The following is a 24,994-nucleotide window of genomic DNA, read 5'->3' as shown; positions in this document are numbered from 1 at the left end:
CCGGGAGGCGAGGAGGAGCTACAGCAGCGCCGGGGGCCGCAGGAAGGGGAACGCCTCGAAAGAAGCGATCGCGCTGCTAACGACGAAGCGGCGAGGGGAGCCGGTGCCGGCTCTGGGGCCTGTCAGCCCCTCCCCCCCCCGCGGCGAGCCCCCCCTCACCCACCAGAGACCCGCTCCCCCGAGTAACGCGTGGCGCGGACACCCCGGCGTGCGGCCCCGGGGAGACCCCTAAGGCTCCAGGGAGACCCCCCAGCCCCCGGGGCAGCGCCCAGACCATGGCGGCCCCCAGCCCCCCCCAAGGGCGGGAAACGGCCTTTCGCAGGGAGCCGCCGACCCCCGGCAGCGTCTCCAAACCGGGAGCCGGCGCGCTAATAGAAACGGCACCAAATAAGGTGATGACGGTTGGCACGGAACGGGGAGGGAAGGGGGTGACCCCAAACTCAAAAGACAGCAAGGCGCAGAGCCGCCGGGCGGCCCCCCCCCCGCGGAGATACTCGCGGCGCGCGGCTGGAGAGGGAGGGAGCGCGGCCGGCGGCGGCGGGTTCGGTTCGGCCCGGCCCGGCCCCGTCGCCCAGGGAGAGCCCAGCTGAGCCGAGCCCTTCCCTTCCCTTCCCCGCCGCCAAGGGCGCCTCCCCGCCCGCGGTTTGACGGCAGCAGGGAGGAATGCGCTTCCGGGGCGGGGAAAAGCGGCCGAGTGCGGCGCGGCGCCTCCCCCCGCTCCGCTCCGCTCCCCCGCGCCGGGCTCCCCGCGAGCACCTGGGAGGCGAGGGCGCGGCGCCGGAGCGGCCCGGGGCGGACAGACGGACTCACGGACGGGCGGACCCGCGGGCGGACCCACGGACGGGCAGCGCCGCCGCCGCCGCCGCGCCCAGCCCGCGCTCGCGGGACGGAGCCGGGCGGAGGAGGCGCCGCAGCCGGGCGGGCCGGAGCGCGCCCCCTGTCAGGAGCAGGCAGCGCCGCGGCCATGGCCGAGGTAGCGGGAGGACGGGGCGGGGGTGGGCGCGGCGGCGCCTCCGCGGTGCGGCCGGGAGCGGGGGGCGGCCGCTCCCTGCCCGGGAGGCGCCGGCCGCAGCGGGGAGCTGCCGCGGGACCGCGCGGTGCGAGCGGCGCCGCCCGGGCCGGGGGAGGCAGCGGCCCGCGCGCCTCGGCCCCGGGGCGCCGCGCGCGGCCGCGGCCGGGCGGGAAGGTGCCGGGCCCGGCCCGCGGCTTCCTGCCGCGGCGGGACGGCGGCCGCGGGCCTCCCGCGCCGGGCCGCGCCGAGCCTTTGTCCGCGCGGCTCCGCGGCCCCTTCGCCCGCCGCCCGCGGCGGCAGCAGGGGGAGCGGCCGTGCGCTGGCTGCCGCGCCGCGGCCCGCGCCCTCCTGCCCGCGGGCCCGGGCAGCGCTCAACTCGCCGAAGTTTCGGGCAACTTGTGCGCGCGTCCCCGCAGGGCGCCCGGCCCCCGCGCCGGGGGGGGGGGGGGCGGACACGCGGGGCGCCGCGCACCGGGGCAGCAGCGGTCAGGGCTGGCTTTAGGACGGGATGCGAGTTACAGGAATAGGGTGGTAAAGAGTGACTCGCTGCAGGAGTTCGCTGCCGGTCTGTCTTCAGATTTTTTTTTTTGACCCCAACATGTCTATTAAGATTAGCCGTTAAAAGCAGGCTTATTAAAAGCTTTTGAGTGACTGTATGGTCATAATGCAGCGTTTTGACTGCTCGGCTTGCCTACCTTGGAATCTGTGCGTTTTTGCTGTAAACTGGCATTGAGCCTTTATGGCTTGCTATAAGCGTACTTCAGGATGGAAGTGTGGATATGGGAATAAGGCCTCTTCATTCAGTCTAGTTGAAGTGATGATTTCTGGAGTGTTTTACAGCAATAGGAAAGCAGTATTTTGTCTAATATCATTACCTTCACATACATGATGATTAGAAGAAAAGATGAAGTGACAGAAAATTCTTTCCTGACTCACTGTTTAGGTCATATTTTGACCCAGAGTCAGATTTCTTTGTCTTATGGAATGAGTGTCCAACTGCCGGTTAGACTCATCAAGTAGCCGTTGAGAATATTTTTCATTATGGGGGGTGGGGGGGGAGAACATCCTGTTTGTGTTTTTTCTGGATTTGCCTTTGGTATAATACAACAGTCCATTCATGCCAACATTTGGGTATGTACTTGTCAGGTGAAAATGATGATTTTTCTGCTAGATTTGCCCTTGTTGTGCTGTTACAGTCCTGTTCGTGCCAACACACGTATATCTTTAGGAGCAAGGACCATCTCCATTCAGATCAGTGTAACCACTCATGGCTAATGCTGAGCGTGTGCTTAAGTGTTGAAGTGGAGCAGGACTTTACATACATGCAAATAGTTTGTAGATAATCTGTGCTCCTGGTACATTAGTCATTCAATAAATGGTGGCGGTAGTGTAATAAAACCAGTTTGCTACTGTGACATGAGATGACTTAGTAGCAACTTATTTTTTTAAAGAAATAATTTGCTACTAGAAAGATGTAAATTAGAGTAAATTAAACTAGATTTTCAAAGTAGTGAAGACATTTTAGCAGAGGCACAAAGTTCACAACCACCCTGATGATGAAACTGATGATATATTCTCTTGTCACAAAAAAAATTACTTGCCTCTGGCAAGTGATTAAATAGCATTTTGCAAGCTTGCCTAAGGCTATATTATAAGAGTTGCAAAAACAGTGAGCCATTGGCAGTATGTAGGCAGGATGAGGCAAGTTTACGATGAAGATGTCTTAAACTTTTGCCCTTTTCAGATACGTTTATTAAAGTGAAAGGTGCAAACTTGACAACCATGGAGAATAGAATCCTATTCTTATCAAATTTGGAGTTGATAAGTGCCATATCTGCTTGCCATCCATGTGATAAATAAATCAGTCCTATTTTAAAATGAAATTTGAACAGTTAAACTGCTGTTCTTTTTATTGCTGCTATGAATTTCCTGTATGCAGCCAGGGAGATCAGTCTGCTTTTTTGTACATTTGATAATCTGATCTGCATAATGTTCCTAGTTATGCCCACCTTTATGAAGAACTGATTCAGAGGGATGCAAGTTTCTCTAGTATATTCATGAATTTCTGATACAAGGGCATGATTTTAGTGTTTGTCTTGTCTAGTTCTAAGTGACTCAAGTGGGTTAATCTTCACCACTTCCTTTGGGAAGTGATTCCCACAGCTGAATACAAACTGTCTGGAAGCTTTTCCTGCTGTTCTTTCTTCCCAGTTCATGATTTCATCCCTCTGCTCTTAGCCCTCCCCCCTATACTTCTCTTAGGGTAAACCTGCTATGATGCAGATTTAAAAAGAGCACAGTGCTATAGCAAGTGGCTCAGGCAGTAGATAACTTGGGTAGCAAAAAGGCAAGCTCAGAGGGAGCCATGCAAACACAGGGTTGATGCATGCTGTATTTTGTGCTGACTTGACCATAATTCCCTTGCTGCCTTTGGTATGAATGCTCTTCAGTTGTCTGTAAATAGTTGTCATGCCTACCTTTCCACCAGTCTTGATTTAGTCAACTGATGCGATGCACATTTAGCTCTTAAGTCTTCACCAGGAAGGCAGCTCTTCCAGCCCTGCGCTCAGCCTATTGCAGACTTCCTGGCTGTCAATAGCTCTTGGTGTTGTGGCCTTTAGAAATAGTTCTGTTGAAATACCTGCTCTGCAACGGGACCCTTTCTGTAAGTCACGAAAGACTTGTTTTGAGCGGGCTTCTCTTCTGTTTTTTCTTTCTCTCTTTCAGACAGACAGAAAGATTCCCTGGCATTCCTTCTCTTCCTGCAGGCCTGAACTTCCTCAGGAGAGGCAGATGCAGGGCTGCTTATGATGCCTGTTGCAGCTTTTGCTCATGTCACCATTGCAAATAGGGGGTGGTGGCTGAACTGTACAGCATCTTTTTCCTGCTAGTTCAGGGGAAGTGTCCCGCTCATCACATGGTTTGGGAAGTTTTTTGTTGTTGTTGTTGTTGTTGTTTTAGGGAGGAGCAGAGGCTGAATGAAGCTTTGTTGCCGATGGGTATACCCTTCACCTCTTCCCTCCACCTCGCCCTTTCCAGATGCATTTTGTGCTCCTTGCATGTGCACACCACTGTTATAAACAGTCCCACACTGTAAAGTTGTTGTTAAAACAGGCACGTTTTTTATTATCAGTATTAAGCATGGCAAGCTAGCTAGCTTTAAGATGCATTGTTCCTTCTCACGCGGCCCTTGGAAGGGACATTGATTAGAATGAAAAAAAGAGAATCCAGGCTTGGCAGTAGTGGAGCCTCTTATACTGTCGTTTTCTTTTCTGGAACTTCAAGTGTTTGTTTATTTATTTAATTTAAGGGTGGCCCATTCTCCCAGGCTTGGGCATCCTCTTAGGAGATGCAGTCTGTCTTCCATCTAATGGCAAATCCTTGCTTGTTGAAGTTCTTTATATATATATATATATATATATATATGTGTGTGTGTGTGTATATATGTATATTTACACAACCACACGAGCTTCTCAGAATCTATTGGTAGAGTTCATAAAACAATTGCAAAAATTAAATAAATCTTTAAAATGTTATTAAGACAGTATATAATCAGATCTTTTGTTGTTTTTTTTGAAGTGTCATTAAAAAGTACTTGTCAGTATGTATAGTATTGCCCTATAACTGGATTTTTATGCCACCCACCACATTTTCTGCCCTTTAGAAATTTGCTTGTCTCTCAGTAGCAGAAAGCTCATAGTTAGTTATATGGGGGGGTTTGTGCATCCTTGGGCCTCACCTTTTTCAGGGACTTTAAAAAAAAAAATTGCTGTTTGCAAATGAAGGAATTAGATCCTAGACCTTACACCATCCTTTCCTACCCCTCATCTCCCATCTGTTCTTATGTTGCTGGTTGTACAATTTGTCTTCACCTCCTGCCTCTGTCCTGTAGCGTTCTACAGCTGCAGCATTCTGATTAGCAGTTTTGACATCACCAATTAGACAGTTTCAGGTTTTTTCAGGCTTTTGCTGGTGTGTGCATGTGTGTGTACAGGTGTTTGTGTAAAGGCTTTATGGGAAAATGAGGCTTTAGCGTAGGGGAATGTAGCTGTTAATTCTGAAGAGAATACTTATTATTTTTCAAGAACGAGTGTCACGTCATGAAGTTACAAGAGAATGGTACATAAACAAGTTCTGCAGCATGGTCTTTTGGCAGATGTTGGCAATATCTCTGTCTGATGTAAGACACCCTTTGCAACAAAAAGCTGAAATTAGTTGGCTTGTTTTTATGCTGGATAACATCTCGTAAGTGGCCAAAATTGTCTCCTTGCTTCTTTCTAGTTCTTCCTCTCTCTGTGTTATTCTGTCTTGTTACGTGTTCTGTTGTCAACTTTCTGAAAAAAGGATGGTGTTACTTGCTATGCAGTAACCACAGCCGACCGCAGTATTGATCTCTGTTGTCTCTCAACTGTTGTGGTTATGGAGATAATGGGGTGGCTGCAGGGTCGTTTGCATGTTTACACAGAAATGGGAAGGCAAACTCTACTCCCCCCCACCCCCCAAATTTATCTTCCATGGTAACCTAAACTGTTACAGTTTTAAGTCAGGATGTATCTATGATAAGACCTCTGTCTAAACTTTCTTTCGACCCCCATATGGATAGCAGTGTAAGTCCCAGTAAAAAGTATATATAACATCGTTGTAAGGAAACACCGTGTGCTTTAGCTGTATTCTTAACAGATTTTATGGCTTTCTAGCCTGATTTAATATGTGTATATAGGCATGTTCAAGCTCATATTGAAAATGTCATGCAGAGAAAATGAAAATTATGACTTCTGTGAATGAGACAATAGACATTTCATGCATCACTAAATAGTACGGATGTATTTTTTAGTGCTATAGGTGTTCTATTTAACAGCATGTTGTTATTTAACACACTGCACTTTTATAATGGCCACTTCATTATATTTTTCTATTTCTAAACTGATCAGAGTGGTTCTTGTAGACTTCCTAGACTATTTTATTCTCCCATTAACAAGTTGAAGATGTTTTATATCCGCAGAGATGGAGAAGCCACCAATTTAGTGCAAAATTTGCAGTTATCCATGCAAATGGTAGGGAAATTGGCCTGGTGAGACTATAATATTAATGTTTTATGTTGGGAAAGGTAGTAGGATTCCTACCTGACTCTGTAATCCTGTTTGGGATGTCACCGAGTAGAGGCAGTTTAATACATTAGAATAATCTTTTGTCTGTATCTTTCTGAATTTCTCTATAGTCAGATGCAAAAAGGGTTATGAAATATGTTTTCTATCTTAAAAGCAGTTTTGTTTGTTTTCTTCCTTTTCCAACAGCGGCAGCGAAATATTATTAGTATTCTTGTGGTTTTTTTATTAGAGGAGGAAGTTTTAAGTAACAAAATTGGAGAGTGGAACCTTAACTTTGGTATTGCTGAGAACAGCTATGACAGCAGTTGGCTGTTCTGTAAAGATTGGTGGCTTCTTACTATCCTTTTCCTCCTTTTCTTTCTCCCAAAGAAAAATATCTACGTATCATTGATGAATGAATGCGGTTCTCAAATTCTGCTGAAAATCAATAGTTTTCTGTCTACAGTCATTTTTCCTAAACTGTTGTGATTTGTGAGACTGTGTTTAAAAACAGATTCCTCTTAAAATGCTCAAACACTCGTGAACTGTAACGTATTCAACATCCAGTCCAGTATTTTAAAGAAAAATAGTGAAAAGATCAACATATCTTCAGCTTAGTTTTTTCTGGTTTGTGTACAAGATTTTTTTAATGCTCAACTTAGTCCTAGTTTTGACTTAGCTAGCTTAGATAGAACTTCTACTCTTGATGGTTGCTACTGCATAAGCAGGAAGGAGACCATTGTTCATATGGATTCTTAATGTATTAAACTATCAATTTCTGTGTAGCATACATATTAAGTACAAATACTCACATGTAATGCTTTTTTTGTTATGGCTATTAACAAATAAGGTTTTTCTTTCTTTCTTTTCTTAAACCTATAAAGCTGTGCAAATAATAGCACTTTTGATGTGGGATCTGAACTGAGAAAGTGAAAGCTTTCTTTTTCTTTTTCTTTTTTTTTTTTTTTTGTGGTAAAATGAAAAGCAGAAATTATGTTGGACAGAACTGAAACATTGAACTTGCCCTCAAGCAAAAATGACTGATCTGTGGTTATTTAAAAGAGAAGAAAAATAATTCTATTAGATCAATTTAGAAAGAGTCAGTACTTAATTTAGAAAATCATGGTATTGTGAGTCAAAGGTAGTATCTTGAATATTCTGCATATTTTGTCCTTGAGAATGTGGTTTTGAAAAACAAACCTGAGACTGAGATGTCTGGTTTGCTAGAACCTTGGCCTCCAAGTAAATATTGAGATCAGGATGCAAAGCCCATCCTTACGAAAAAGGAAGAAGAATGATAGACTGTCATTCTCTAATTTGTTAATTTTCTTTGATAGAACTGCAGTTAAATGTGTCTTAACACAGTGTTAATCTAAGACATTGGCACCAAGATTAACATCTTTTTTCCATGCAGCTAGCTGCACTGTGAAGCTACTCGATTTGTCCTCAGCTGCTCTGTGTCACTGTATGCTGACAGGACTTCTGGGGGGATATATGCTGTGGTCTTGTGCTGTCCTGAACTAGGTTATCGTATGATTGTCCCGAAGTGAGTCGTGAGAGAACTTCAGTGTCACGAGCGTATTAGGAACTATAGGAGGTCATTTGAAGGACCAGGCATTCAAATAGTTTGGCCTGCGCCTCTGCAAATTCAGTTGCTCAAGTATTAAATTGGGCAACATCCAAGCTCTGCCTGGGCCCTCAGCTATCTAGTTTTATTGATCTTAGGTAAAAGGGACTTTTGTGAAGACAAGAGTACAAGTGAAAAGGAAAATTTATTTCTGAAATAAAGATAGATACAAAAATGTAATCTTTTTAAAATAAAAAGCACTCTCCCAAGGATCTAAAAATGATATCTCAGCAGTTGGTTATCATTAAATTTGAGTTAAATTCTGCAGCAAGATGAATTCTCTTACTATTACCAGATCTTTCATAGTGTGATGGCTAAAGACTTTGCACTTGTCCAGTGGACAAGTGATATACTGCTGCTTTGATGATAAAACAGAGGAATAAAGAAGTTTTTGTTAATATAATCTACAGGATTAACTAGGGTAAGCAATGTTCATTACTAGCTGCCTTTGGAATAGTGCTTTTGGGGGGGGCTTAGACTAATAGTCTGTTCTTCTGTGTATTACCAACTTTCTTGTGGTGGGCTGTGGCATAGTATAAAGTCAGAATTATCTTCTCTGAGGTGGTTCTTATATAGGAACATAGTTTGGTAGAATTTAAGATACTAAAGAGATACTGAAAAACATTTGCAGAATTAGTTTTTTGCAAGGGTGTATTTAGTGTAAGGTAATATTCTCAGCTTGTAGCGTTTGTTGAAGATCATCCAGATACTGAGGGGAGTAATGTAGGTCATCTCCATAAAATACAGTAATTGACCATTTTTAAAATGTCAGTTTGCTGTTTTGGGGATAGAAATCTGCCCTTCAGCTGTGCATGAATGTAACTTATATGCATTTGCAAAGCATCATAATCTGCTAGTATGGTATTCTGATAGCATTTGTTCTTTGCTTTTATTGCACAATTCAGAAATGGGGCATAATCACTAATTAATCACTAACTCATTAGTCACTGTTTTAGTCAGTTCTATGCAAATGCAAATCTGCTGTGGGAGAAACAGATGTTCAAGGATTTCAGTGTTTAATTTTTCTTGGGTGTGGACTTCACACCCAAGAGTGTATGTAGAAAGGAAATGAGTGTAAAAGGGAAATAGCAAATTTCCTTTTTCAGAAGAATGTACTATAACATATCAGCTTTTTTATCAATTTTTATAAAGTAATTTGAACAGTGATGAACATCCTTTTTTCCGGTGTGTTCCCTCCTTCCACTACAGACATGTGGTGGCTGGTTGCTTACATAACTTTTCAAAGGTAGACTAAAATGGTACATGTGATGTTGCTGATATCAGCAGGTTTTGTGGAAAAACTCAACTTTATCATTAAAGAATAACCGTAGTGTGCAAGATTGCTGCCAGCATTTTTATCACTGCCAACTGACCAATTTGGAGACTGTTTAGGTGGTAATAAAAAAGATAGCACAGATACTGGCTCTTTTTGGTGCATAATTCACAATGCAGTTTCACGTTCTAAATGAATAATATCTATATTTAATATGATTAACATTTAGTTGTAGCTGGAAGCAGTTTTAAGTTTGTCTCTGCAGGGATTAAAAAATAATCTTGCTCGTTAGCGATATCTCAAAACAATGCAGTAGACAAGTAGTTTTGAAATTTCTGAATTTCACATTTTTTAAAGTGTTCCGGTGGTCATTGAACCATGAATTCAACTAAAAATACATTTTCTTTTCTTTGGAGCATGGCTCTGCAGCAGTTTATGCCAATATAAGTCATGGCTGGTGTGGTCCTACACTACCTCCCAGTCTTGCCATTCTCCTTTCATCAGCCATGGAAATCATAGTATTGTGCAATAAATCATTGATATATTTGATCTGGTTGAAAAATAGCTTGGCCAAAAAGATTGCCAACAGTTGGTGCTCAGTAGAGAGGGGTGGGCAGTGGGGCCTGGAGAAGTGGAGCTGTCTCTGCTCAGTAGCAGCAGTCTGGTAGATCTGCTCGGCCCCTTTGTGAAACTTCATCCTTTGTTATCTTTTGAAGATCCCTTAGAAGTAATCTGTGAACCTCAGGCTTAAAACCTTGCTCTAGCAACCCGCATAAGTATATGAATAAACAGCTGGTTTGGGCAAGGATGACTTTTTTTTTTTTTTTTTTTTTTTTTTTTTTTTTTTACAAAGCATCTCATGGTGCAAAAACTGTTGTAAAAATTACTTATTTTAAGGCTGAAGTTGGTTTTCCCTGGCACTGAATTTTTTTTGCAAGTGCTCAAATTGTGCAGGATTGAAATCTAGGACGAGTCCGCTGATTCACTATGTACTTAAAACTAGCCAGTTACCACTACTGTATTAATTACCATCATTAGTCATTACTTGTAGAATGTGAGCAACCGTTTCATGTGCTACTCATGATTAGGAAGTCAAGTGTCACTTATTGAGGAGGATATTCTGAGGTTTATATATATATATATGCTGTATAGGTCTGAATCTATCTATTTATGTTTATATGTAGACTATTTCTCTATTATATTTCTGCATGTTCATTTTTCAGGCAATTTGCCTGATGCTAGTGTGTTGGGAATGAGCATTTTTTCAGTACAAGCCCCATTCTAAATAATGTTAGAATGGTGACTCTTTAAAAACTTGCAATTAAATGTTTAGATTATACCTACAAACCTTATGCTATGTACTTGTCATTAGAATCCTAAATTAAGAAATAATGGATTAAATAACTTCAGTGCTTTGTTCTTCAGTTGTCTTAATTTTTTGACCAACTAATTTAGTCTAACAACTGATTAAAAAAAATCAGTTTATTGTTTAACAAAACACAACCACTACATAATAAAATGTGCTTTTTCTTAACAACCTTTATTGTACTTTGCTCCTTACTCAGAGGCTGCCTCCACGGTACTGGATGCTGTGCAAATACACAGTTGAGCAGGCTTGCTGTATTATGAGTTTCAGGTATTTGTACTCTAGTATAAAAACCTTCGTAGACCTTTTTCTCATCTCTGGTTTGAAAGATAGATATAGTTGCTAGTTAGGGTTTAAGAATCATTTTAAGACTGCTAATTTAAAAATATTTAAAATAGATTTTCGGTTCCAGAAATTCCTGTTAACAACTTATGCTTCGTAATTTCAGGACTAAAGTTCAGCAGAGATGGTAGTCAGGTGCTCTCTCAAAACTAAATGGAGTTTCTGCAAGTTGTAGCTGAACTTGCTGACTGCCATCAGTGGAATTTGTGATTTGCATTGTGTGTATTTTTAAGTTTAAAAGTTGGTTAAAATCTATGTTACATCAGCTAGAAAGAGGGAAAATATGGATTCTGCAGCAAATTAAATCAGCCTAAATTGGGCTGTTCTGGTCCTGCCCTACTTGCACATTTTCTTTTCCTTCCGTTTTGCATTAATGCTGGTGCTTGTGCAGTGTATGGAGCTGATCTGTCTGAAAATGAATTGGTATTTTTTCAGCTTGCTTTTGAACCAGACTAGCTGTGCAAACTGGGTCACTGTGTTGCAATGCAATTGCAAGCAATTCCTCTAAGGACGGCAGAGAAGGAAGATGGGCCCAGGACAGCCTGGATTTAGATTGCTTTAGCAGTGCCGAAAGAGAGCAGTTTAATTTCATAAGTCTGAAAATCAGCTGTGACTTTTTAAAAATTGTTTCTTTGCCACTCAGCTGCCCCTTTGGAGGTCTGGTTCAGCTCACTGAGGCTTACATAAAATTGATTTAGGTTATGAGGGGGAGGGAATAGCTTAAGGTTATCCTTTTGCCAGCCCAGCAAGCTGCATTGGCTTGTGGTGGCGTTGGATGAGTCCCAAGAGTGGGAGCACAGGGCAGGAGTTGCTTTTGGAGGTGGTGATAGGGGAGATACTATAGCAGTCCCATTGCTTTCAGCAGCAGTTAGCTTTTTAGTTTGGTTTTAGTCACTGAAACTCTACCTTGAGAGGTCACGTAAGTGGTAATATTAGGTAGTTACTGGTGGGTGAACACTGCCATGTAAAAACTTAAGTTTCTGTTGGGTTTGGCCTTCGTGATATGCCAGCCTGTGGCTTCCTGTAGTATCTGCAGTAATATCGGGTGAAAGGTTTTCAAATATTTTCTCTTAAAGAAATAGACAACTGATAAATTTTATTAACTGAAATTCTCTAACTTTTTACTTAAGAATGTACATACCCCTGTCCTGCTTTTCCTTTAAATCAAAAGCTTGGATTAATGTAAGCTTAGCCAGTTACTATGGCAGTTGTGGAATATTACTAAGGCAATACGATCTCAGAAGCACTAGTTATGGTCAGCTGTGTAAGAGCTATATTTATATGTTTAGTTAAACTTTTCATTTCCCCATGTTTATGGATAAATGTGAGGTTTAAGTTGCACAAATTTAAATAACTTTTTTATGGGAGAAGTAAGTGGTACAGAGTATATGGGAATTTAATACTACCACAGAGAACAGACACCCATGTTCTTTACTAGAATGACATAAATTGTTATGTAGCATTCCTAATTTTAATCTGTTTGAGATAGAAGTGCTAAATTTAGCCAAGAAGTCTTGCAGACTAGCAAGACCTATGTAAACAAGCTAAACATTAAATTCAGACAGCCCACCACCAGAAAGAGAGTGCCATATGTAAGCAACAATGTAGCTTACCATTTTGGAACATTTCCTTAGGAAAAGCTAGTAATTTTACAATGAATGTATGTGGTTTAAATTCACATAGCAAGTTCCCTTCTGAGCTGTGATTGAGTATATAGTATTGTAGTCTTAGAGGAGAGATTAAATTATTATGGCAAAAATGACTGATGAGTCTAAAAGCATTTGAAAAGTGATGCAACAGCAATTTTTTTGTCTTTTTTAATTACAGTGTGTATAAGTACTTGTAACAATGACATTTTAGAGGTATATTGTGGAAAAACAGCTACTGGTAACAGTGGAAATGTGTACAGTGAGATTCTTGTAAAATGGAGAGTGCATGCTTTGAGTCATTGAAGCTATGATGGACTTGAACTATCAGAAACTTCTGTTGGCAAGAGTATGGAGAACATTTTTGGCAGTGAAGGCTTTAAGGAAAAAGAATCAGTATTTGGAAAAAAAATGAAGTGTGTTTTGGTTCTTAACACGTTAATGTCCTCATTAATAATGAGGATATATATATTATATATATTTATCCTTTATCCTATCTAAGTGTGCGTGTATACAACTGCTGTTGCTATAGAAAATAGTAGTTTCATCTGCAGTGTCTGTACATGTAGTCCTGATGTTAGTGTTTAGCACTAAAGAAGCACCGTCTTTGTGGTGTGCTTGTATGCTCCAGAAGAAGCATATGAATGGGTTTTATTTCTTTGTCCATGCTTAAAATTTGAGGAGATTCAAAATGTCCTTGTCATTATCCCATTTTTTGCAGACAATTCACCAGCACAGGGCTTATTAGAGAAGGAGAGAAGAAGGGGGAGAGGGGAATTCAGTGTTTTTATTTCATATTTTAGTAAGCACAATAGTTTGAGAGTTGTAGAATAGCACAATAAAGTTATAAACTCGCTTTTCAGGAAAAAAGTGCAGATGTTCTAGATGAAACTAGGCATAAGCCATAAGTAAGGAAGAGTAAAAGCATATCACTAGTGTTTTAATTAAATATAGCTGCAGGTCTCTGCCTGCTATGTTTAAGAATATGAGGAGCTGTATTTCTCTCAATTTAGTACTGAACATTAAGCACAATGCACATTTCTTAGTCTGATTTTTCCAAGGTATGGTTGTCAGAGTTTATCCTCTAAATGGCCACCTGTGGATAATTTCCTTGTAAAAATGTCTGAATAAGCATACGTGGAAAAAACAATTCTCCTGAGAAGCACCGCACTTGGCAAACTATTTTCTATATGTGGTGACCATGCACAGGTTGTTTGTTTACATGAGCTGTGTCTAAGTAGTACTTACCTTACTAACATCAAGATGCTTTCCAAAACAACTCTGAAATTGTGGAATCTTGGCTTAAAAGTATGTTCTAACTGTGCAAGAAAATGTTATACAAATAGGCTCTCTGTCTACAGTAGAACAAAGCTAAGGCCAAGGCTGGTTAATGTAGTGAAAATGTTCTTATTAAACTAGTAGTTATTAGTAGTATGTCAGTACTAACAAGGTCTACTTAGTCATGACTTGAAATACTCCTGTGCATGGCACTGCATATACACACTATTTAAAAAACACCCCACTTCAGAGCTGGTGCTGACTAACCACCCTTAGTCCTGCCACTACTTTGGTGCTCTACAAAGGGCGTTAGAGCAAAGGGAAGAAATCAAGGTTGCTGTTCGGCTTTGCCGGTTTCACAGGCGATGTCTCTTTGTCAGTGGCAGCATCTTACCTTGTCCCTGTGCTCCTTTGCTCATTCATTTACTTTCTGTCACCATCTCCAGCATGAAATCTGGACTCCTGTGACTTCTTAATTTGTCTTTTCATAACTTATTTCTATTTAAGTAGGCTTTGGTTGCACTAGAAACATCCTTTCTGATTATTATAGTGCTACACAACTTATTTTAAAAGCTCCTTTGGTTTGTGGTGAATATTATTTAGGTTCGCAGCTGATTGTGGCAGTTTTCATCATTAAGTGAAAGTATCAATGGACTTTGTTAGTGAAAAGATGTATGGAAATACAGTGCAAATACAAGCAAAACATGTCATCTGATCTATCCTGCCTAGATAGGACTGGCATGCCTCATGGGAGTCTACCTTCAGTAGATCCTAGGGAGCTTTTGGTAAGCAAGGAGGGTATCTTTAGTTGCTTGTTATGATCAGAAGTTGGAAGATGAGTATTCACCTTAACTTGCTTAAGTCCACAGAGAAATCCATATAGTTTGGCATATTCAGGTCTACAGTTAGTGATTTCAGCTTAAATCCAAGCTGTTAGAATCATCATGCATGATATGGGAGATTCGAAGTTTAGGTTTTTTTCTGTGTCAGAGTGTGAACATACATGGGTTTTCCCTCCACTTTCTTACTGGTTAGGACATTCGGTGAGAAAGGGATAAAGCTGGTACTTTAAACAGTGGTCTCAAGATTCTTTTTGCTTTTATCCATTGACAATGATGTAAAATATGTACGTATTATAAGGAACAGGATCTGCAACTCCACTTTTATGTCTTTCCTCCACCTCCCACCATTCAAGTGCTTCAATAGATAAACTAGAGTTAAAACGTTATCTGCTCATTTTCCATCTGCCTTTTGTTCCTGGCTGTGTACCAGCTTTAGTTTGATAAGAACCGGGCGAGTGCTTACTAGAATCTCCTATAGAGTGATAGAGCATTCCCTGGAAATGTGAAATCAAGCCCTTTGAAACTGAAGAGGAACTAGAACCCAGTTTTCTTACTGCCTGGGTATTCCTTAGTACTATTAAAAATTATGGGAACTGTTACCAACCCTTTGTGATAAAAGCAGCATCACAGGTGGACCTACCACATCCTCTTGTTTTCATCTTTCTCAAGTTGGAGAGATGTCAAATATAAGAAAACTGAACTACCACCTGCGGTTGTTCTGAAATACGTACCTCCTTTTACTGCTTGTAGAGGAAACGTAGGTGTTCTATCAAGAAAAATCCACCTAACCCACCCCCCTATAGCCAGGCACCTAATTTAGGCAGGTTTGTCTCCACCCAATGATTCAAAGTCAAGACCAACAAATAATTTTCGGTAAAATACTTAATTGCTGTTCCACTATTTAGAACTTTCAGTAAGTTGAAGGCTGCCTTGAAATCAAGGAACAAATATCAATAAATACTACATAATAGGAATAATATGCTCAGACTGCAAGTGCCTGTAAGTTAACTGTGCTGTTTTGTAGAAGCTGTGTCCTTTATAAACTAACAAAAAAACCCAGTACTCTAGGGGCATAAGCAGACATTTGTGAACAGAGTTCCAAATCTCTTCTCATAAGCTGTGGTCTCAGCCTGCTTGCATTTGTACATGACTATTTTCTTATGTATTCAGCTGAGGACAGTGTGACACAGGTACCCATACTTGGTTTTCAAAAGTGATTTAGGGTCCACAAGTGTCTTATTGGAACTTAACGACTATTGATTTCCCATTGCATCCAATCCTTTTTGGTGAATCTTAAGCCACTTGCCCTCTTGGGAACTTTTCTACAATTGTTAAGTATGGATAAGCTATGGAGAACAGCACTATAAAACAATACTGAGAGTCTTTTCAAACCAGTCATGCTATCATGTGTGTTTGCCTGCCTTACTAAACCTAGGATGTGGACGTAACGGTTCCCTAACAGAATCTGCCGAATTGTGGTGTGTTTCGCCATGGTTCTGGCGTGCAGAAAAGCCTAGGCAGTGTATTCTTGTCTTTTTCTGGACTCCTAAGTCTGCAGAGGGATTTTATGAACTAAACATTGACGTGTGCTCATTAGGATACCTCAGATAACATGTTGGAGGACTTGTCTCCCTAACCTGAGCAGAAGATTAGTTTCCTGTAGATTTTTATGTCTTTGTAGCTAAAATTTAAGCCCTATCTGTTTTATTTTATATTATTTTAGCATATTATGCCTATGAAAATGAAGTGGTTATCCATGATAGTTTGGTTGACTATGCTTGTTTTATTCCACTGACAGAGAGGAAAGAGCTGATAGAAATGAAGTCCAGTGTGAACTGTTACTGATCATTTTATCCTATAGCTTCACAGCAGCTGCAGCAGTTGTGCCCTAACTTAAAGCTTTTCCAGGAGCCATCTTGAGTAAGCATCCTTGATGTGATGAAATTTTGTATAAAAGCTGTTTCAGTGTGAAAGAATTTGTTATTTTGCAAATTAATCTGGGGTAATGTCCCATTCTTTCCATATTACTGCAAACAGTTCAAAACCTGCTCTGTTAATGTCTATTAAACTGCCAGAGAAAGAACATCTTGGTCTTTATGAAGCATACACTAGGCTATGTGAAAGCAGACTTGCTTCTAGATTTCCATTTGGACTGTGGTGCTGTGAAGTCCTGCTCTTGAGACTGCACTTTCATTGTCCACCTCGAGGATCCCTGTTTAGTTCGTTACCTGGATACTCCATTAGCTAATCTCTGATGGTGCAAGTTTAGGATCTGTGAAAGGGGGCACTAACAGCACTGTGCGAAAAGTTAACTCTGCATTCAGAAGACAAATAGTTTAGCAGGGTGAGTTTAAGATTTTGGTTCTTTGCTTAAGGATTTCCTGCTTTTCAACTGTTAGCGCTCACCCCAAATCTCCACTTCTGTCAAGAAAAATACACCCTTAGCCTGGCGGTCTTAGAGTTTATACTGCAAGCAATGTAACTCCCAACTAGGATTCAGTATCTTAGTAATGTTTATATTGATCTAGGTTCAGTATCTTGGTAACATTTGTATTGATTAAGTAAATAAGATAGCTACTAAGGTCTCAAATGGAGAATTACCTATTTAAGAAACATTGGAAAATCTACATCACGAACTTTGAATTTTTAATCAAAAGTAACTCCTTGATGTGAAACACTTCAGTTCTTGTATGTGTGCCTTTCTGAATAATATAATTTTCTGAAGACAAAGCAGGAAGATACCCTTTTTCCACTTTATTGGAATTGCTGCTTTATAGTGGATTTTTATGCAAGCAGAAGTGGTATGTGCTTAGAGTTGTTGCAAATCCAGGCAAATAGGGCTTTGTAGTTAATGTCTGTTGCAGGAATTTTGGCCATCAGGAGTGCTGACAGAGGTATGAATCATTAGTATTAGAGGTTTGTAGCATCTGTGTAATGGCTGTCCCTTGCCATTAAGGTTGTTTGATTTCTCCAGTTAAGAAAATTACCATGTTGCTGTGTTCTCCTCTTCCCCCTGCAAATTATGAATGGGATTCTTCTTGCCAGTCTCTAAAATTCACCCTGAAAAGTTGAGGTCTCTAGTTAAAGCAAGCTGTCTAAATCTTCTTCTGGAGTGAGTGAAGATAGACCACTTTTAGCAGGGGATCCATCAAATCCTGAAATAAGCATCTCCAGAGAGTTTAATACTGCTTATTTTAGAAACCTTGCTGCTCCTTTATAGCTGTGAGGACCAGAGGAGGGGCTGATGATGTGACCACTGCAGTCCAGCGTGTAGGCAGGGGCTGTGGCTGAAAAGCAGCATCCTGTGTTTTCCCAGTTCTCCTCTCTCCCTAGCTGATCTTTCCCACCACCTCCCTTGTGCCAGGATGAGTATTTATGTGCTCAGATAGCTGAACTTTCTTTGCGGGGTTATTTTTTCAGGCAGAGCATTTCCCCGCTCCAGCTCTCCTCAGCTGCGTTAACGCTAGTAGTCGTCCTAGAGGAAAGCAGGCCAGGGAGAGGAGGAGGGGGCACCTCTTCTCCGTGGCTTCCCATCCTTACGCTAGATTCAAGTGGCTGTGTAGACGTAATCTGAATGCTAGAAAGGATTAGTTCCAGACAACATTTCTGAAGCCAACTTTACACCCGTGGAAGCACAGCTGATGTAAGGAGATGGCAGTCTGCAGGAAGCACAGACACTAGTCCAAAAGTGTGTTGCTTATTCATTTCTAGATATATACGTTTAATTAGTGTGGTCTGCGGGGATATGAATAAGCAGGCTGTCTGGTTATTGTCTCAAAATGTGGCTCCCGCTCAACAATTCCACTTTTACTCTATATCTGCCCTCTAAATATTTCCCCTGTGTTCTGAAGTGTGGTTATGTATATTCAGTCTAAAGCTTTGCAGCAAGGGACAATTCAGTACAGAGTAGAGGCAGACCCCTTGTAGTCCTCCTTCTGCTTCATATTGGCTTGATTGATCCTGGAATATCAGGTCAGGTGAGGAGTTGCTTGACTGCATGGAAAAACACTATTTCTTTAGCAGCCTGCCGTCTTCTGCAACTTCCTGCCCAAAGTTACATGGCTTTTTTGCAGGCAGGATTCATGCTCCCTGTGGAAGCGGTAGGTAGGGAATGGTTAGACGTTACAGCTGAACTGGTCTCATGGCTCACTGTTAACAACTACAGCTTTTTGTACTCAGGTCAGATTAGTTTTTTGCTAGGAAAGGCTTGCGCTGCAGCCAGATGTGTTGGAGTCTTTTTTAAGTATTACAATTTGTAGAGACAGTTGTAGAGACAGTTAGCAAAAAAAAAAAAGAAAAGAAAAAGCTTGGAAAGCAGTAAGTCCAAACGTTCAAGGTTATGTCCATATTTGTCTTCATAAAATATTTAACAAAGATAGATTATTGTTAACGAACATGCAAAAACAATGTGGGTTTTTTTTTTTCAGAAGCACACCATTTGAAGTCTTTTAAAAAAAGGATCAAACCAGTGATTTAGTTGTTAAATAAAGATATTTAAGTTCCTGGCAAGCTTAACTTTTGTAAACTACTTCTTCAGGGGGAAAAAAATCACAATATTTTTCAAGACTTCCCTTTTGTTTTAATTAAAAAGGGGAGGAAGAGTGTAATAGAAAATCTGTAAATGTTGCACAAAAAGTTTCATTTATTTCCTGTAACAATAGTTTATTTTCTGTTCCATGTTGTGTGGTTGAATACTGACACAGGGTTTAGTTTCCCCTCCACAAATGGTTTCCAAAGGATTCCTTTGGCTGTCTAATGTAGTTAGGCATTTTTTTGTTTTGCTTTGTGTTTTTCCCCGTAATATAAAAATCTGCAGCCAGGCAACCTAAAATACTAACCAGTGACTTGCAGGGAAAATGTATTTGACATTATTACACCCAGTTTGTTGCAGGGATTAGGAGGAGGTTTGGGGTCAGGGAGCCCACCGCACTTTGCTGGGATTAGAGAACGTTCAGAATTGAATCCAAATTAGCAAATCTTTGCTGGGGTTTTGAAAAACCTCAGCAGATGGAAAAACTGTTCAGCAGTCGAGGTGAAGGCAGGGAAGTAGCGTGTCCTGGCGAGCAGGCTCCATGCTCTAGGAGAGGCCTTGGCTTAGCCATATATGGAAGAGGACGTTTTTGCTGTTAACTTCACGTGGAATCTGTGCCCAGAACTATATTCATCATGCAGATGCATTTCCACAGGAACGTTTCTTTTCCAAGTTGCCTTAGTCATAGTTTCAGCACTGTGTCACATCTTTGCTGACTTATTTATATAGTCTGCATAGGCTTGCTGTGCATCCACTGTTAGTCTGCCCTAAAAAGGTGAACTGTTTATAATTTTCTCCTTTTGGCTAGCAGAAGAGATGGTCCTAAACCGATGCCAGCAGCTTAATTTCTTTCATACGGAAAAGACGACCCCTTTCTGGGCTGCACTTAATGTGAAACTTTTTGTAAAGTAATAAAATAATGCCTTCATTTGGGGGAAGTAAGGAATGATGGTGTCTGCAGTTATGGGCAGAAGGAGAAATCAGAGTTAGATGCATGCAATAGCTAATGTTCAGAAGTTATAGAAGGGTATCATTTACGGTACAGCTTTATTTCTTTGGGGTTCTTTTTATCAGTAATTTCTTATGTGTTAGTGCATAACATCTAGCCAGCTATTCTGCAACAGATTCTCTTATGTCCCTTCGTCCCTTCGTCCCTTCGTCCCTTCGTCCCTTCTTCCCTTCTTCCCCCCCTGGCTACAGGGTCTACTGGAGGTACAAGCAGTCTGAAATGATTTGACAGAAAACTGTGAAACATCTAACACATTTGTTGGATAAAATTTGTTAGCAAAGGGTTGGACTCTGTTTGAAGCCTTCTCCATGAGATTTTAGAGGACCTATTCCCTCTATGTTAGGTCTGGATGGGGAAAATAACAATTATGAATGACCCTAAATCAATGTGGGACAACCAAAGCTCAACTGCAATGCTAATTTAAGGATTGCTGTCTTTGCTACTAGTTTATATGAAAAATAGTCTGTTTTCTAGAAGATGACAAGCTCATTTTAAATGAGATAGTAATAACTCACTTATTATACAGGAAAAGACTCTACTGCTAAATTTACTTTTTCTTTGGCTAAATTCCAAAATATTTTTCAGAACACAAATGTATTAATTTTGATATTTTCAGGATACCTGGCAAGGCTTTGATTTGCAATAACGGTCTAGGACCACCAAGGAGATTGGCAGTCTGAGTCCAGGGTCTCAGAATTCTTGTAATGCATAAAAGAGAAGTGGAATTTAAAATAACACCAAAGTTTCAAAAAAGTTGTGCAAACTGGCACTGGTTCACTACCTACTGTTAGAGTTGAAGAAGAACAACAAGAAGAATGAATGGTTTATTTGAAATCTGTTCTTAGACCATAATCCTAACGCTGGAGTACTCAGGGAGGTTTCGACAATAAATAGGGAAAATGACAATTCAGTAACGCTGTACTATGGTCCCGTAGCATTCATATCTTGTCTCCATAAAATATGTTGATTATATAGTTTGCTTGTGTTTATTTTTCATTAAGATCTATAACACTGAAACAGATGGAAGTGTTTTAACTTTCTTTTTATTTTTGTAAGGAAGATATTACTCATTAGTTCTTTGTTTAAAGAAGAAAAAAAATTGGCTGACTTTATATCAATTGGTTTTAGGCTTTGGGGGGAAGGTTTGGAGTACAAACCCAAAGGTAGGCTATAAAATTCTCCTTTGAAGATTCCTAGGAAAAGATTTTGGAAAGCACCTTCAAATTTTTCTTACTTTAAAATGGAGACTTGTGTAGAGAAGCTCCATTTCTGATTCGCGTATCTGTGATATCTTTTATTTTGAAGTCTCTGATAACATTCAGAGCATACATATTTTTGGACTGGAAGTTAATAGATTGTTCCTTTTTTATTTATTTATTTTTTCCCCATGATTGAACAGTATTTTTAAATTTCTTGTGGCATGATAGTTTACCTAACCTAAGAGTATTTCAAAAGAGTTTAAGAAGAAGCTACCCTGTATGATGCCATCTAAATATAAAATTTAGTTTACAGATATGGTTATATTAGATAAAAACACATCTGTCCAATGGGCAAGAATAAGATCATATCATCAGTATGGTGTATCTACACCTTATTCCTTGTCTCCTCTGGAATATAGTTACATGTCTGTATTTTCATGCTTTTTTTTTTTTTTTTTTTTTTTTGCTTATTAGTTACAATAAATCATATAATTTGGTATTCTGTTTTTGTTTTTCAGACTAATTTAAAATTTCTCGCCTGGGCTGGATTCCTATATTGCTTGATATGGAATGGGTTTGCTCAGCAAGGTAAATGAGTTGATTTCCTTGCATTACTTTGATGTTGCTTTAAAGTGATGTATATTTAGCAGCTATTTGTGTAGTTAAATATATCGTTATTAGACAAGTGCTAGTAGCAATATATTACTCATTTCTATTAATAACATGTTTGTAGTTAGAACTTGATTTACAAGGCCAGAATGAAACAAACTAAAATTATATTGTTGTTAGCACCCTATTCAAAAATGAAGTGACTGATCTGTGTGTCTTGATAGGTGGTAGTGACTGCATAAAAGCTAATGCAAAATCATGTGGCGAATGTATACAAGCAGGACCAAACTGTGGTTGGTGTAAAAAAACAGTAAGTATTACTGCAAAATCCCTTTTATAGTTTATTTTTTCCTTAGTTTCAAATTTAAACAAATACTCTAAATGTATGAAAATGTCTATTTTTACCAATAATAGTTTCCTGTAGCTCTTCAATTTGTGTACTTAAAAATTCAGAAACCATGGATTTAATGAAGACCTGATTTTAGTAGATCTGCCATTCATAATGTGTTTACTTTTCTGTTGCTAAATGTTAAGTCTATACAGACCCTAAAGGCTGTCTCATAGTTATTTAAAATCATTCCAGCATGGAGTCTGTCTGGGAACATTTAATTATATTCTTTCAGTGACATAAGAGTGGAGGTAATTTTAGACAGGCCTAGGTGGGGTAGGGGAGGAGATTGAGGGTTTGCTTTTAAAATGAAAAGATGTTCAAATTTTATTATTCTCTTGTTGGTAGACTGGGGTGTGATAGGTTGGTTTGTGAAGGTGGGTTGTTGTTTTAGTCTGAAACACAAAGAGAATGGCTGCTTGGGTAATTAAAGATTAAATTCAGGAAATACAATATTGAAGACAGACTGCGACTTAATCAGTATATGCTGAACTGTTTTCTTTAGAAACGGAAGAAAATCTTCAGAATGTATTTATTTATAAGCTAGTATTTATCGGAAAAAATATTTTTTCAGAATTCGAAGTTTCTCTTGTAGAAGCCTTATTTATTCATATTTGATGTTAAAGTTTTTTGTGGGTTTGAGGTAATGGTAATTTGTGTTCAGGACAAAGTAATCTTTTTTTTTTTTTTTTTTCCACGTATGGATCTTGTTTTTGTATTGAACTTTCCCACGATAAGAGTTGTTGTCTGTCTTTTCTGTGCCTTGTCAGCATACTGCCATCTTTTTGATGTGTACTACCCATGTACTCTTATGTAATCTTTAATTAAAGCCTTTCAAAAAAAAAAAAAAAGTTAAAAGGAAGGGTAGTTGCAAAGTAGGCAGAACAGATAGGTTCACATTATTGATGACTGCTTGAAGGTACAAGCTTTTTCCATCTGCTGGCACTTCTAGAGTAGCTGATTTAAAAGGACGTCCTGCCTCTGTCAGAGATGACATTGGGCATTTTTTTCATTCCTCCTACTTGTATCTTGTGCACAAATCAGCATAAGTAAATGCAAACTGCCATCACTGTTTCATTTAGTAAATTTTAACATATTTCAGGACTGTATGTTTTATTACTGGGCTTCAAAAAAAAAAAACCAGGGATGGGGTCATTTTAGAAAGTGTTATAGCGTGTAGGGTATAACAAATTGCAAATAGCTGTAAACTTGATGCTCTTGCCCATGTTTTATAGGACTTTTTGCAAGAAGGAGAACCAACGTCTGCCCGATGTGATGACTTGGCAGCACTAAAGAGTAAAGGCTGCCCTGTAGAAGATATAGAAAATCCCAGAGGTAGTAAACAGGTGCTTGAAGATAGAGAGGTAACAAATCGTAAGATAGGTGCTGCAGAGAAGCTGAAACCAGAGGCCATTACACAGATCCAGCCACAAAAATTAGTACTGAAGCTAAGAGTTGGTAAGGAAGGTTTCATTCTGGTCTTCATACGATTTTTTTTTTTTTTCTGTCGCATCTGCATTTTATGTTTTGATTGTTTTATTCATTTTGTTTCAGAAACTATTATTGTTCAGATACTTGAATGAGAGCAGAGCTATTGAGGTTAACCCCATATGTTTGGATACTCCAATGTCTGATTTTTATGAAAGTTTAGATGCAGATTTTTATCGCTTGTATAGATTCAGCTCATGAAAGTGTGAGCATGGATTGGTAGATATATTAGAAAGATAAAATGATTTTGTTTCCAAATATTTTGCAGTTGATTTTCTGTAGTCTGGCTTTTTGGAATGAGAGTAAAAGAACGTGCAAAAGCTTGAAGAAGTTATTTAGCATTTCCTATCTCTTGAAGTACCCCTGTTCTCCAAAGTCTACAAGTCTGAAAACTGAATGGTTTTGCAATCATGCAACTAGATTGTCAGATTGCTATATAAAATATTTTGTTTTCAGAGGCTAAAGGTGTGGACACAGGACTATGGTAATGAAAGCAAGATAGTTGTGTACCATTTCCCATGCATAAAGACAATTTAATTTCATTCAGTTGGGAAGGATAAGACATATAAACAGGAGAGATCAAGAAAAACTGATAGACAGTCTGAGAGTCCTGGTTTTGGGATGTATTGAAACATGTATCATAGCTTGCTAATATTCAGAGTTTAATATTTCATGTTCTGAGCCTGAGAGAGGGTCAGATTATTACCAATTGCAATGAAGCTGTCAAGGAAAGTAGAGAAACTTTGTGGAAGTTTTAAAAGTAGTTATATGGGGTCCCGCCCTTGGAGGGGAAAATTGTGTGAGGCTTCAGGTCCAGCATAACTCCTGGGCAAAATGGAAGGTGATGCAGTCAGAGAGATGTTCCTGCCAGGTCAGAGCCCCCAAACCTGGTGGTTAGCTTATGATTAATGAATTAAAATAACCAAAACCTCTTCTTATGTTTTAAGTTTTTCAAGCTGAAACGCTCTCTTGAAATTGGAAATAATTTAGGTTTTTCTGTGTGGTTCTAAGTGGTTTCAGGGCAGAATCTTAAAAGCCTTCTTAATTACAAACCCTAGAGTAGACATTAGTTGTGGTTATCAGTTTTTCAGTTCAGGGCAGAAAAATTCATGCCAGCAGGGACTAGGCAGGAGACTGCTAAAGCCTGTTTACAGAAACCAGTGAGGATGGGACCAAGCTGCCACCTGTGACAGTGCTTGGAATGAGCATTTCCACCTCCAGGGCATGGAAAGCTGTTGGGAGGATTTCAAAGGCAATAGTATTCTTCAGCCACATGTCCTGTGATGAGACAGGCTTC

General features: G+C 40.2%; 1 protein-coding gene across 1 annotated transcript in view; it reads left to right on the top strand.

The window, feature by feature from the left end:
- Positions 1 to 734: 734 nt before the first annotated feature.
- Positions 735 to 24,994, top strand: part of ITGB1 (integrin subunit beta 1) — a 46,788-nt gene continuing 22,528 nt past the window's right edge. Inside the window, exons 1-4 of the mRNA XM_067291876.1 lie at positions 735 to 973; positions 21,731 to 21,800; positions 22,046 to 22,131; positions 23,445 to 23,667. Coding sequence (XP_067147977.1) covers positions 965 to 973; positions 21,731 to 21,800; positions 22,046 to 22,131; positions 23,445 to 23,667 — 388 coding nt within the window. The 5' untranslated portion in view covers positions 735 to 964. The remainder of the gene's footprint in view (positions 974 to 21,730; positions 21,801 to 22,045; positions 22,132 to 23,444; positions 23,668 to 24,994) is intronic.

Source organism: Apteryx mantelli, chromosome 2 (genome assembly GCF_036417845.1).
Source record: "Apteryx mantelli isolate bAptMan1 chromosome 2, bAptMan1.hap1, whole genome shotgun sequence".
NCBI classification, from domain to species: domain Eukaryota; kingdom Metazoa; phylum Chordata; class Aves; order Apterygiformes; family Apterygidae; genus Apteryx; species Apteryx mantelli.
This window is presented reverse-complemented; position numbering and strand designations above follow the sequence as displayed.